This window comes from Electrophorus electricus, chromosome 20, assembly GCF_041902795.1.
Source record: "Electrophorus electricus isolate QZ-2024a chromosome 20, ASM4190279v1, whole genome shotgun sequence".
Taxonomy (NCBI): Eukaryota; Metazoa; Chordata; class Actinopteri; order Gymnotiformes; family Gymnotidae; genus Electrophorus; species Electrophorus electricus.
This window is the reverse complement of record NC_137516.1, coordinates 15540001-15552075: the sequence shown is the minus strand read 5'-3', so window position 1 is coordinate 15552075 and position 12075 is coordinate 15540001. Positions and strand designations below refer to the sequence as shown.

Below are 12075 nucleotides of genomic sequence, written 5' to 3'. Positions count from 1 at the left end.
GCGCTGGCGGGCCGAGGCTGTCTGCAACTTCGAGAGCTCGACCCCCCTCCCCCAACCCTCCGCAGGCGGCCCACCGGTGGCCGAAGGCTTCCTGCTATTTGTACTCCCATTCTCTCCATCGCACAACAGCTCATCCCTGCGGTGCATGGGAAACGCGGCAGGAATATCCCGCTCCGCTCCTTCCACGCTGCAGTTTCCAAGGTCCCTCAGCGATGGATGAGTGCCCCCCCCCCCCACACACACACACCCTCCCCCAGGCTCTCTGTTTTCACACAGTGCTAACTTTGCATAGGAAACAGCCTCTCGCTGATGTCTAGGAAGCACAGTGTAGTGCCTGCTGGGAGGAAGTCAACACGATGTTTACTTCTAAGACCCTGACAATGAACTGCTAATGGTCAGGGACGTCCAGCTCAACAGAGGTGGGTTCCCAATACCACCACAAGGCCAAGAATTATAGATGCAATCATAATATTTACAGTAATAGCGGTTTACTCTACATAATGTTTCCGTGTATAAACCATACAAACCCAATAAACACATGGTATATAATGAGAAGTGGTACTAGTGATGGTCATCAAAAGAATAGCAATTCTATTATTATAATAGAATTCATAGAATATTATTTGCCCCATAGAACTCCAGTTCTAAGTTTCAACTCATTCCGTTCATGACTACACAAAAAGGAAAGATGTTTGTTTGTTTGTTTATGTAAACATAACTTAAGGTGGGAACTACTCTACCACAGTATATAGTATATCACATATTTAATCAACTGCATTATACATCCAAGGAATTGGTCTATGCATTCCTTTGATCTAAGCATCACACTAGGCTTTGCAGGACTTTCCGTTGCAGGATCTGTGATCCCAGCAGCAAAGTTTTTCAGTGTCCGAACCCCAGAAGTATGTGAAGTCACATCCGACCGGGGCTTCGGAGCACTGACGCCTGGTCCGGCCCCCCCGGGGAGGCCCAGCAGACGGGGACGGGATGGGTCGAGGCGGGCTGCGGCGTCTGAGCAGAGGCTTCGCTCGTTCTCGGCTACAGCTGCCGGTTCGAAGCGAATTCAGGGCAGTGGTATAGCTGCTAGGGCCCTGGGGACCAGGGGCAGGACGGAAGGAGTGGATTAATGTGGAGAAGTGCAGCGAAGTGGAGAGTGTGTGATTTAGCATGCTGTGGGATGCGTAAAGAATATTCTCCACTGACTTGGGTTAGATGACACACTTTCTGACTTGGAGTGTGTGTGTGTGTGTGTGTGTGTGTGTGTGTGTGTGTGTGTGTGTGTGTGTGTGTGTGTGTGTGTGTGTTTGCTGGTTACAGGGGGTGAAGAGAGGTGTCAGATGGCAGAGAAGTGTGGAAAAACTGGAAAACCTTTGCAGAAAGCTGTCTGAGGGAAAGACTGCGTTATGTAAACAGGGTTTACCCAGCTAGGAAATGCACTGTTTTATGGTAGCAGGAATCTTAATGAGCACTTACACTGTTACACTCACACACTGCCTCTCTCTCTCTCTCTCTCTCTCTCTCTCTCTCTCTCTCTCACACACACACACACACACACACACACACACACACACACACACACACATACACACACACACGACTTCTTATTCACTTGCTTTTTATTCACATTTCAAATGTTGTAACATTATTGATTTCCTTACATTCCACTGTTTGCAACCGATCTCCCATCAGATCAGGCAAAAAAAAATCATTCTGAATAATAATAATAATAATAATAATAATAATAGTGATAATAAAAGCAGCATCACGGTTTAAAGTAAGAAGCCACGTGTGATGGATTTGTGAATGTGGTAATCGTCACACCCTCACACGCAATCAGAAGGAACTAAACCCAGATAAATAAAACGTAGCGGTGATGGTGCAGTAGCGTCAACGCCAAGGTCATTAAAATTACACTCACATTAAAATTAGGCTACAAATCTGAGAATAGAAAAAGTGACTCAAATTCTACGGGGAAGAACAAAGCTAATCTGCAGTATTGGTGTTGCGTGCACGCGCCAGTCTTATAACGCGATCGCCTCAGTGTACCATGCATGCTGAGTCAGTGGTGGGTCTGAACGGCGACGTGGATAATGTGGTCAGCGTTGGCGCTGTTGTTGCTGTTGTGCGTTGGCACCACCGGTCGGCGCAGGAGGCCGGCCCGCGTCACTGGAGTACGGCCGCGCCGCCGTCTGTCGGGCTGCCCAGGTTTCGGAGTGGAAACCGTCTTGAAGTTCTCACGCTTTTCCTAAGTGTCCTGCGTCCTTAGGGTGATAATCAATGAGAGGCTTTACACCTCAAACACCAGCAGGGGGTGCTGCAGGTACGCAGAGGTCCCACTTCTCCAGGCTCATAGCGCAGCCCTGCTGACTTCTCTTCCATTAATAATATAACAGTTTCATTCAGAAATGGAAAATGGTTTGGGGTGTTTTTTTTTTGTTTTTTTGGGGGTGGGGGGGATAAGTTGTCTCTACATGTCCACCCGCTAGTCACCGCGGCGTTAACCTGTGCTCTAGGCGGCCTGGCTGTGTCACTGTAGTGACCGTAGCGCCTCGGGCCTGCGCACTGGGGGTCCGTGCGAGTGGGTGTGCACAGCGGGTGGTGAGAGCCCCGTCAGGTTCACTGGTACTGAAGGTAGTTCTTCAGAGATTGGGGCAGGGGCAACGTCTCAATCTGCTGCAGCCGGTCTCTCCCCAGAGCCAGCCGGGCCGCCCTCCTACACAGGTCCATCAGGGGCAGGGGTTCCGCTGAGAGAGAGACCGAGGGAGACACACAGAGAGAGAGAGACACACACAGAGAGAGAGAGAATATTAGAATAATAACCGCCTCAGCCGCATAGTATGCGGACACACTCACGGTTTCTCTTCTGACTCGAAATGAAACCATTAAACTATTTCTGCTAAAGTAGGACTCACGGTTGGTGCCCTTTGACACACTGACCCAGTGGGACGTGCTTGGAAAACCAACCTTTCAGACTATTCCAGGGTTATTTCAGCTGTGTGTGGACATGAAGCACAGAAGAGGCTCCAGGATGCGGAGCACAGCACACACCGCTTCACAACTGCAAAAGTCATGACAAGCAGACCTTTTCTTTCTAGTGTGTGTATATGTGTGTTTGAGAGAGATAGAGAGAGAGAGAAATAATCGTGTGTGTGTGTGTGTGTGTGTGTGTGTGTGTGTGTGTGTGTGTGTGTGTGCTGAAAGTGTTGGAGAGTGATGGATGGTTCAGGCCACAAGAGCCTGTTCTCCATCAGCACTACTGTTCCCCGGGTAACGCTGCTGCTACCCATCTGGCTACAGCCTCTGCACCCGCCCACACACACAGCCCCGCCCCTCTCCCCACAACGCCCCTTCCCCCACCCCCCCTCGCTGTCCGCACTCAGAGACAACCATGAGATCTTTACCTTTATCAGGTTAAACGAGGGCAAAGCCCCATCCTGGGACAGAGGATTGTGGGTAAAGGAGACGTGGGCACACAAAGGTGGCGTTTCAGGGACTCGTCACCACACCTTGGACTTTTACACCCAGCGTGTCACAGCGATAACGCCACCTCATGGGAAACACACTTCAGATTTATTTCCTTCCTCTAAAATTGCCTCATTTTCTCAGTGAACGCGAGTTCAAGCCAACGGAAGCCAGGTAATATAATGCGAGTGTCATCACGTGAATAAGTTCCCACTACATTTTACTGGATGTTGGTGACCTCAAGGTTTTCACAGGGAACTGCACCTTTAAGGCCTTGGTGTGGTCTTTACTGGAGGTTAATATGGATGCAATACAGGCATACTGACAGGTGGCTGAGAAACCCCTGAGACACAGCAGTGTGTCACCAGTGACTGATGGCACACACACACACATGCACACACCACGACATGTATAACCTGCTGGGCTCAAGGCTGCTTTACCAGATTAGGGAAGACACAAGTATCGGCACAGAAAAGAGAGGCGATATGCAGGAACATAAATAAACACACACACACACACACAGACATGCACAGCTTGCTAGCTTACAGGACCGGAGAGCGACATAGCAAGCAGAAGGAAGGTATACGTAGTTAAACACACTTACACTCACACACACACTCACACACACACTCACACTCACGCAATGTCATCTTCGTCTACTCAGTCTCTTCCCTGTAGCAGCTCAATCACATTACGCCCCTGCCTGGTTGTTTCCCTGTGACATGAAATCAAAGTGATTTAATTTCTAGAGATTTACAGGGAATAAATTGAATTATAAGGCTCTGATATGTCAATTTGGTCCCATTGAACATGCTGCCTGAGTCTCAACACAGGCAAATGAAACTGGATAATAAAATGAAACAAAATATCCACAGCCTGTTTTTGATAATTGTAAACCAGTAAACCTGAAACACACACACAGACACACACACACACACACACACACACACACACACACACAGAATTCTTCAAAGGTCTTGAAATGATTTGGCCTAAATCACTTGTCATGTGTCAAAGACGCTGTACTAACTCTTGCTGTTATAAAGGCTCTTCCTCACAGTTGATGCCAAAGGAACCCTCTGGAAAAGTGCCATATTGATGCACAAGAAATGAAATTAACTTTCTGTGAGGTATGCAAGTTACTAAAAAAGGCACCACACACACACACACACACACACACACACACACACACACACACAAACGTCATGCAGGCAAAAGCACCTGCACCAAAAGCAAGTCTATAAAAGAAAAAAAGTTGTTTTAAGCCACGCTAAAAACAAACCCAGAGGAGCGAATGGTAATGCAAATGCTAATCAATTCTGAGTGTCCCAGTGTAGTCAGAAACAATGTTTGTGATCCAAAATATTCCCTCAGACACACACTGGAGAAATGCATACACACACTTGGGTGCATGAGTGCACTGAGAGACTGGTCAAAAACCTATTGTTGAATATTCCCCATCTCCCCAGCCAACCGTAACCATGGAGAATGCGACGATTCCGGCAGCTTGTCTAAGACAGGAACCCACACCGTAATCCCCAGAGTCCTGGCTGGCCAAATGGAGCCTCTGGCTTCCAGCGGTGCGGCCGATGGAAAGATGAGCCTCGGAAGCAATCCGAACTGACAAGGCAAAACAATGCGCCGGAAACTGAGCACGCGAGACAGACTGTCCCGGGACGGTGGCTGGACGGTTCATCTTCGGGCAGAGGTCAGTGAAAAAGCAGGAGCTGTCCAACCATGACGGAGATGAGCAGGACTGTGAGATCTGTTCACCTCCAGCACAACCTGTCATGATTTAGCATGACCAATGACAGACAGTTGTCGGGACCATGATGATGTGTGTCTGTATGGAGACTCTGGGTCTGTGTGGGGACTGTGTGCGGACTGTGTGGCCAAATCCATTTAAATCCAATTAATCCAATTAATCCGTCCACCCTCTTTAGCAGAAAAGACTCACCTGCCAGGCTAGACTGTGTTCTAGAGCAGAGTAGCATCTTGGGGGCAGGGTTGGGGCGGGGGGAAATAGAACCCTCCAGCAGAATGGTGAGAGGGCCTGATGAAAAGTTCTGGAACCACTGAAAATAATTGCCAGCTGCTCTGTGAGCTCTCCAGCAGATCACACGCACAACACCACCTCCCCACCTCACCCCCACGCACAACACCACCTCCCCACCTCACCCCCACCCACAACACCACCTCCCCACCTCACCCCCACCCCACAACACCACCTCCCCACCTCACCCCCACCCACAACACCACCTCCCCACCTCACCCCCACCCCACAATACCACCTCCCCACCTCACCCCCACCCCACAACACCACCTCCCCACCTCACCCCCACCCACAACACCACTTCCCCACCTCACCCCCACCCCACAATACCACCTCCCCACCTCACCCCCACCCCACAACACCACCTCCCCACCTCAGCCCCACCCCATAATACCACCTCCCCACCTCAGCCCCACCCCACAATACCACATCCCCACCTCAGCCCCACCCCATAATACCACCTCCCCACCTCAGCCCCACCCCACATCACCCCCACCCCACCACACCATCGCCATCAGTTGGAAACTTTACCCTTCGAACATGGTGTTACCGGAGATGACCTATACGTCACAAACGCACAGCACAACACAACCAACGAATGTGTTTGGTTCAGCTGAGTCGATCCATCGTTTTTTTCCATACTGTCGTTACCCGGCTGACTAACTTCCGCCCCGATAGTACACACCCTATCATCGGGTGTCGTTGTTTAACTGCTGCATTATCGATGAAGGCTGAACATGCGCATGTTGAGAGAGGCCGTACCAGGGCCAAGCGCTCGGGTGTGAACGAGTCAGGCAGAACAATCCCCTATAATTATGATGGAACCCTGCGACGAGGATGACTCACAGGAGGTGCTCCCATTACAGATGACTGAATTACGGCAGTGCGTTACCGAGCCCAGCTTGTAGAGACAGAGCCTTGAGATTCTCAGATAAGAGGTTTAAGGGTGTTCACTTGAAATCATAATATGAATATGCAACTAAAAAAAAAAAAGTTGGGTTGGATATCTACTTTTAGTGGTCCGAAGTGAGAGTGAGAGAGAATATAAGATTGTGTTACTGCCCACTTACAGAGGGAACAGAGAACACACAGCAACATAAAAGCCCAAGTGTTTCTCGCCAAGGTCGCGCCCCCGGTGTGTCGCATGTTCTTGCTTGGCCATTAACTATACTGTCCACTCTTTTCCCCGGGCCGTCATTATCTTTTAAACACAGTGACCTTGAACTCACCTCTTCGGAAAGGCCAGGATGGACTCTGTTGCTGATACCTGCCAGGCCGCTAAATATATTCCCGCTTTGAAATCCTGCTCTGAAAGTCCCCTGCTTCTGTGAAGCATCATAGTCTGAGAGGTCACCAGCCATGATCTCTCTCTCTCTCTCTCTCTCTCTCTCTCTCTGTCACGAGGCTCAGAATTAGCACGTCCCCTGCCGTTCCACGAGCCTCCGTTTCGTTACATTGGCAGGGCGGTGCTGTGGTCTACCAAACCAAGATGCCTCGCGACTGCGCTCGCGCCTTAACCGCGTCACCCCATTGTTCCGCCCGTGTCACTCGTACGATGGCGTGTATCCGTGGGGGCAATTTAATCAGTCCACAGGAAACGGGAGCCTTTCTTCCGAAGCTGGCTCGCGTTCCGGAACAATGACAGACTAAGCTTTTCCAGTAGGCTATGGGATGGGTCACTTTCATCCCAGTGCATTGGGATGAGATATGAAGTCCTGGAATATAACAAGAACTAACCATTACGAATCGAAACACAACAGTTTAATTTTCGCTGGAAGTGCGAAACGTTAGGAGAGAGTGGACAGGGGACAAGAATCTGATGTCATATATTCTACTCGGCACCCGGATCCAACCGTTTGGGAACGGGTTTCGGGATCCGGGGTCAGCACGTGTAGGCCACACTCTGATGGCCCGGCACAGTCAGCAAGCCAGCAGTCACGGCGCTGCAGACGGCACTCCCCTCCCCTCCTCCTCTCCTCTCCTCCTGTCCTCCCCTCTCCTCTCCGTATCAAATACCTGTTTTTTTTTTTCAGATTGTGGAGCAGAGTTGGTTTGAGTTTTCCGTATACAGACCAAAGTGCTTATTACATCTTTAACCGCATTCCCTCATGACTGGACAGATGTGTCCCTGTCGCATGGCATGTGACACCACGTCTGGGGGCGTGCGCACACGCACCAACTGCCACGGAAGCATACGCTTCCCACGCGTCCCTGGGAGCCCCCCGGCTGAGGCGGGGAAGAAGGGTTGTGTTTCCTTGCAGCCCGGACGGGAACGCCAGAACAGACGGCAGGGCCGAAGCTGCCGTGTCCTACCGAGTTGCCACCGCTGCGCTTGATATGTCCCAAAATAACAGCGAGCATCGTTCTTCCGATATCCCGCCTCCAGCTTTCAGGACACAGGACCGCGCCCGAGAGCCCAGAGAACACCGAAGGCATGGGAAGGCCATGTTCTTTCAACCCAAAAGAAGAGAAACACACACACACACACACACACACACAGACTATCATGAGTCACCACTGTGTAGCTGATAAATTATGTTTACCGCCCAACCAAATCCTTGATACAAGAAACAGCAATGATGTCTCATCTACACTGCTTAAGAACTGGGCTGTAAACTGGCTAAAGTCACACGAGTCACTGTGTAATCACTCCTAGCAGCAGTGCATTATGGGCCCTGGTATGAAAGAGCCCAGAAGGATCCCATCAGCCAGCCGTAGACTGACAGTAGACAGGCAGCTGGGGTGAGTCGCCACATGACTCAGCAGCTAAACGGAGAAGGTCTGAATTAAATCTTAAATGAATGTAGCACCTGTGTTGTCTGTCGGGCACTGATATTTCCTCTGGTGTGTGTGTGTGTGTGTATGTGTGCGTGTGTCTGCATTGAAAGGGCAGACAGAGGTGTGTTTGAATGAGTTCAGGCAAGCGTGCAAGATTACCTTCTCATGGGTGGGGCAACTCTCTATCTCATCTTGTTATATATGGGCCAGCATCCACCCTGACCAGGGTATTTACCCCCACCTTCCTCCCTGGGTGCCCCACTGACCCCAGGCTGGGGTAGAACTCTGTGTTTACGTCCTTCGTCCGGTACGCACATTCATGCCAGAGGATGTCCAATCCCAGTCATTAGGGCTGTTATGTTGTAGCATCAGAAACAATAATGCATTTCCCATCAACCTTTGATGCACGTGAGAGTTGCATCAAGGGGCCGTAATGGTTCGGAGAAGAGCTGACTTTACACACCCGGCTACAGAGACAGTAAAGTCCACAGGCTTGCCTTCATGTGTCGGTTCCTCTGTAAGCTCCCAGAAGGCTCTTAACAAGCATATTATAGCATGGCACAACATGCATTATGCATCAGTCATGTGGATTTTATATGCTACATCAAACAGCATGCACAGACAAGACTGGTATTTTGTTAGTTTATTTAATTTTGGGAGGCATTCGCCAGTACTTTAGAAGACCATGTTCATACCAGATTCGTAACATGCTCATAACATGTTCATAACCTGCTCATAATATGTTCATAACACATGTTATGAACATATTATGTTATGAAAATATTATGTTATGAATATAACATGTTCATCAAGAATTTGTCTCTTCTAGTTTCAAAAAAAAGATGGAAGCATTTTTATAGCCACAAGCGCCTATAGTGCCAGAATATTCACCCTTTCCTGTCATTGTGGGGACAAATGGTCCCCACAAAGAGTTAAGTACTTGATTACACCCATACACACACATACACCCCCACATGAGTACACACACACACACACACACACTCACACACACACACACACACACTCACACACACACACACACACACACACACACTCACACACACACACACACACACACTCACACACACTCACAGTCACACACACACATTAGCGAGAGGCAGTGCATGCAGGGAGATAACTGCCGGGTGTCTGCGCTCAGAGCTCCAAACGGTGGTGATTCCCCCTCTTGCCTCCTTCCATCTCTCCTTCAACAGCACCCTCACATTTGTCTTCTCTTTCTTACTCACTGTCTATTCTCCCCTCCCCTCCTCTCCTCCCCACTCATCTCCTCCCCTCTCCTCTCCCCTCCCCTCCTCCCCTCTCCTCTTCTCTCCCCTCCCCTCCCCTCCTCCTCTCCTCTCCTCCCCTCTCCTCAACCTCCCATCCCCTCCTCTCCCCTCTCCTCCCCTCCCCTCCTCTCCTCTCCTCCCCTCCCCTCCTCCTCTCCTCTCCTCCTGTCCTCCCCTCTCCTCTCCGTATCAAATACCTGGTTTTTTTTCAGTGAGTCAGACTGAAATGTCATCTCTAGGCTTCAATTCTCTCTCTCCCTCTTTATCATCCTCTGCCATACATTTTCTCCCCAGGGTGTGTGTGTGTGTGTGTGTGTGTCTAAATTAAGCACGGAAGCACTAAATACACCGTCCACAGTGAAGAGCACAGAGTACTTAGTCAGAGCAGGCTAAATCATCAAAGTATGAACCCCCCGCGGCGAGACCTGAACTCGCGCCGGACTTGCGGGACAAGTCCGTAACAAACACGCTGAAATGAAACCTGATGACATGAGACGCGTTTTGCCATACATTTAATTTTGTGTGTGTACTGGCGACATAACGGATGCATTCTAATCTCGCTGTAGCATGACATCAGAAACCGCAAACAATGCTATTTTCCGTCTCCTCCGAGTTAGTCATATATCATAATGACTTTTACATCACTGGACGTAATAGACACACACATTGTGATGTAATGGGCCGAATCTTGCAGCATGTTGTAAGAGATGTGACTTTGCCAAATTCAAGACCCGTTGCCGATAACAATGTGTGTGTGTGTGTGCGCGCAGAGGATCCTGGCACTATTGTGGCTCTTAATAGGCTGCTGTAGACCGAGGGAACAACCTTGAACAGACGCGCGTCACCATGGGCTTGCTGCTCTCAGGTCGAGGCCTGAAACATTTATGACAGACGTGCAGCGCGATAAAGTTACGGCTGCAGTACAAGGACTCATGTTTGTTTATTTGTTTTTGATTGTTATTTCCGAAACTACTGTCAGATGTGGGCTGACACACTTTGGCTCCGTGCCACGGGCTCAGCCATCCTTCCCTCCTGAAGTTCCTTCTCAGATTCTTCTGTGAATTGGTGCTATCTTCACCATACCTGGCACTACAAAACTCATTATATACCAGCGTTTTGTTTTCTTTAAGGAGTCCATGTTTGTCACTGTTCGAAGGCTGTGGGCATTTTTGTATCTTGTAATTGCCACGTGCTTGACGCTACACTGCTGCTCCCAGTATTCTCTTGAAGCTGGAAGTGTATAAAACACTATAAACAATAAAACACCATGATGACGTAGTGTGTGTACCACAAAACATGTTGACAGAAGGATGAAGGAAACGTCTTTAGCTAGACTCTTCCCCGAATTGGGTGGGGACTTGACCGTATAAACTGCCCAACTATGGCCACGCACCCTTCGTTTCGGCTGTCACCGCTAATCGCTTGCTGCTGGTAGAAACACAAGACCTGGCAACCAGTGCTATGGTGACAACCTGGGGTAGGTGCATCTGTATCCCACCTTTTTGTGCTAACGTGTGTGTGTCTGGTTTGTATCTAAGCTGAAATGTTTATGCTGTGGCAAATAGCTCCACGCAAACTGAAAGAGGAGCACACTAAAATGCTCCTTCACCCCACTGATATCTCCACCTCTTCTCCAGGGTGTAGCAGCAGCACCTCTCGCACTGCTGGCCAGGTGCCGGTGCCGGTACGTACGTCGCCCTGCTCACGGCTCACCCCCAAACCGGAGGTGCGCCCCACGCCGGCGTCCGCTGATGCGCTCGGCTTACGTCCGTGGATGCCTCAACTTCAACACAGTTAGAACACCCAGAGTCACCAGATGAGGTTGCTATAGAAACAGCCATTATGCTGTTTGATGTGTAAAACCTCATTTATTTTGGACCTGATCCTGTATTTCTACTGCTTAAGTACATTATGGGTCTTGAGCTAATGTACCATATATAAATGTATATATGACATGGTGTAGAGAGCCCTGAATCAGTGAAAATCCTGTACAGTGACTTGACCACAAGAAAGTCCACCTGGAACTGTCACTATTATTACAATAACGCAATAACAATAACACAAATTACCAGCCAGTCATTTGCACTGAACCAACGGCATCAAAGAGTCAGTCTGATCTCTAGCTATTAACTAGTAACAAAGTACTATGATTGGTCGCCCTTGTCTCAGCTGTAATACTGCAGGTAATTTATTGTGCTGGGGACTTTCAATCATACAGTGACTCAGCAATGCATTTAAGTGTTATGCAAATCAGTTCTAAATATTTGCATAATTATTAAAGAGTTGAATCCCAATCACCCTGTCCTGTGTTACAAAGGTGTTAAATTCTGATTCGAGCTCCCTTCGGCCTGACAGACCGGCCTTTGAGGTGTGGAGGTGTTACAAAGAAGTTAATTTTTTCCCGTATTCTCGTAAGGTGAGTTCAGGAGAGTGTTCTTTGAGGGGCTCTGTGCCAGGCGCAGAGTGGCTGTTATACAGCAGCCTGTTTGTCAC

The 12075-nt window shown here is 49.3% G+C and overlaps 1 protein-coding gene across 2 annotated transcripts in view; it reads right to left on the bottom strand.

The window, feature by feature from the left end:
* Nucleotides 1-1598: 1598 nt before the first annotated feature.
* spsb4a (splA/ryanodine receptor domain and SOCS box containing 4a) overlaps nucleotides 1599-12075 on the bottom strand; it is a 29453-nt gene continuing 18976 nt past the window's right edge. For both annotated transcript variants that reach the window (XM_081703424.1, XM_027031530.3), the window contains one exon: nucleotides 1599-2744. In XM_081703424.1, the coding sequence (XP_081559550.1) occupies nucleotides 2617-2744 (128 nt within the window). In that variant the 3' untranslated portion in view covers nucleotides 1599-2616. The remainder of the gene's footprint in view (nucleotides 2745-12075) is intronic.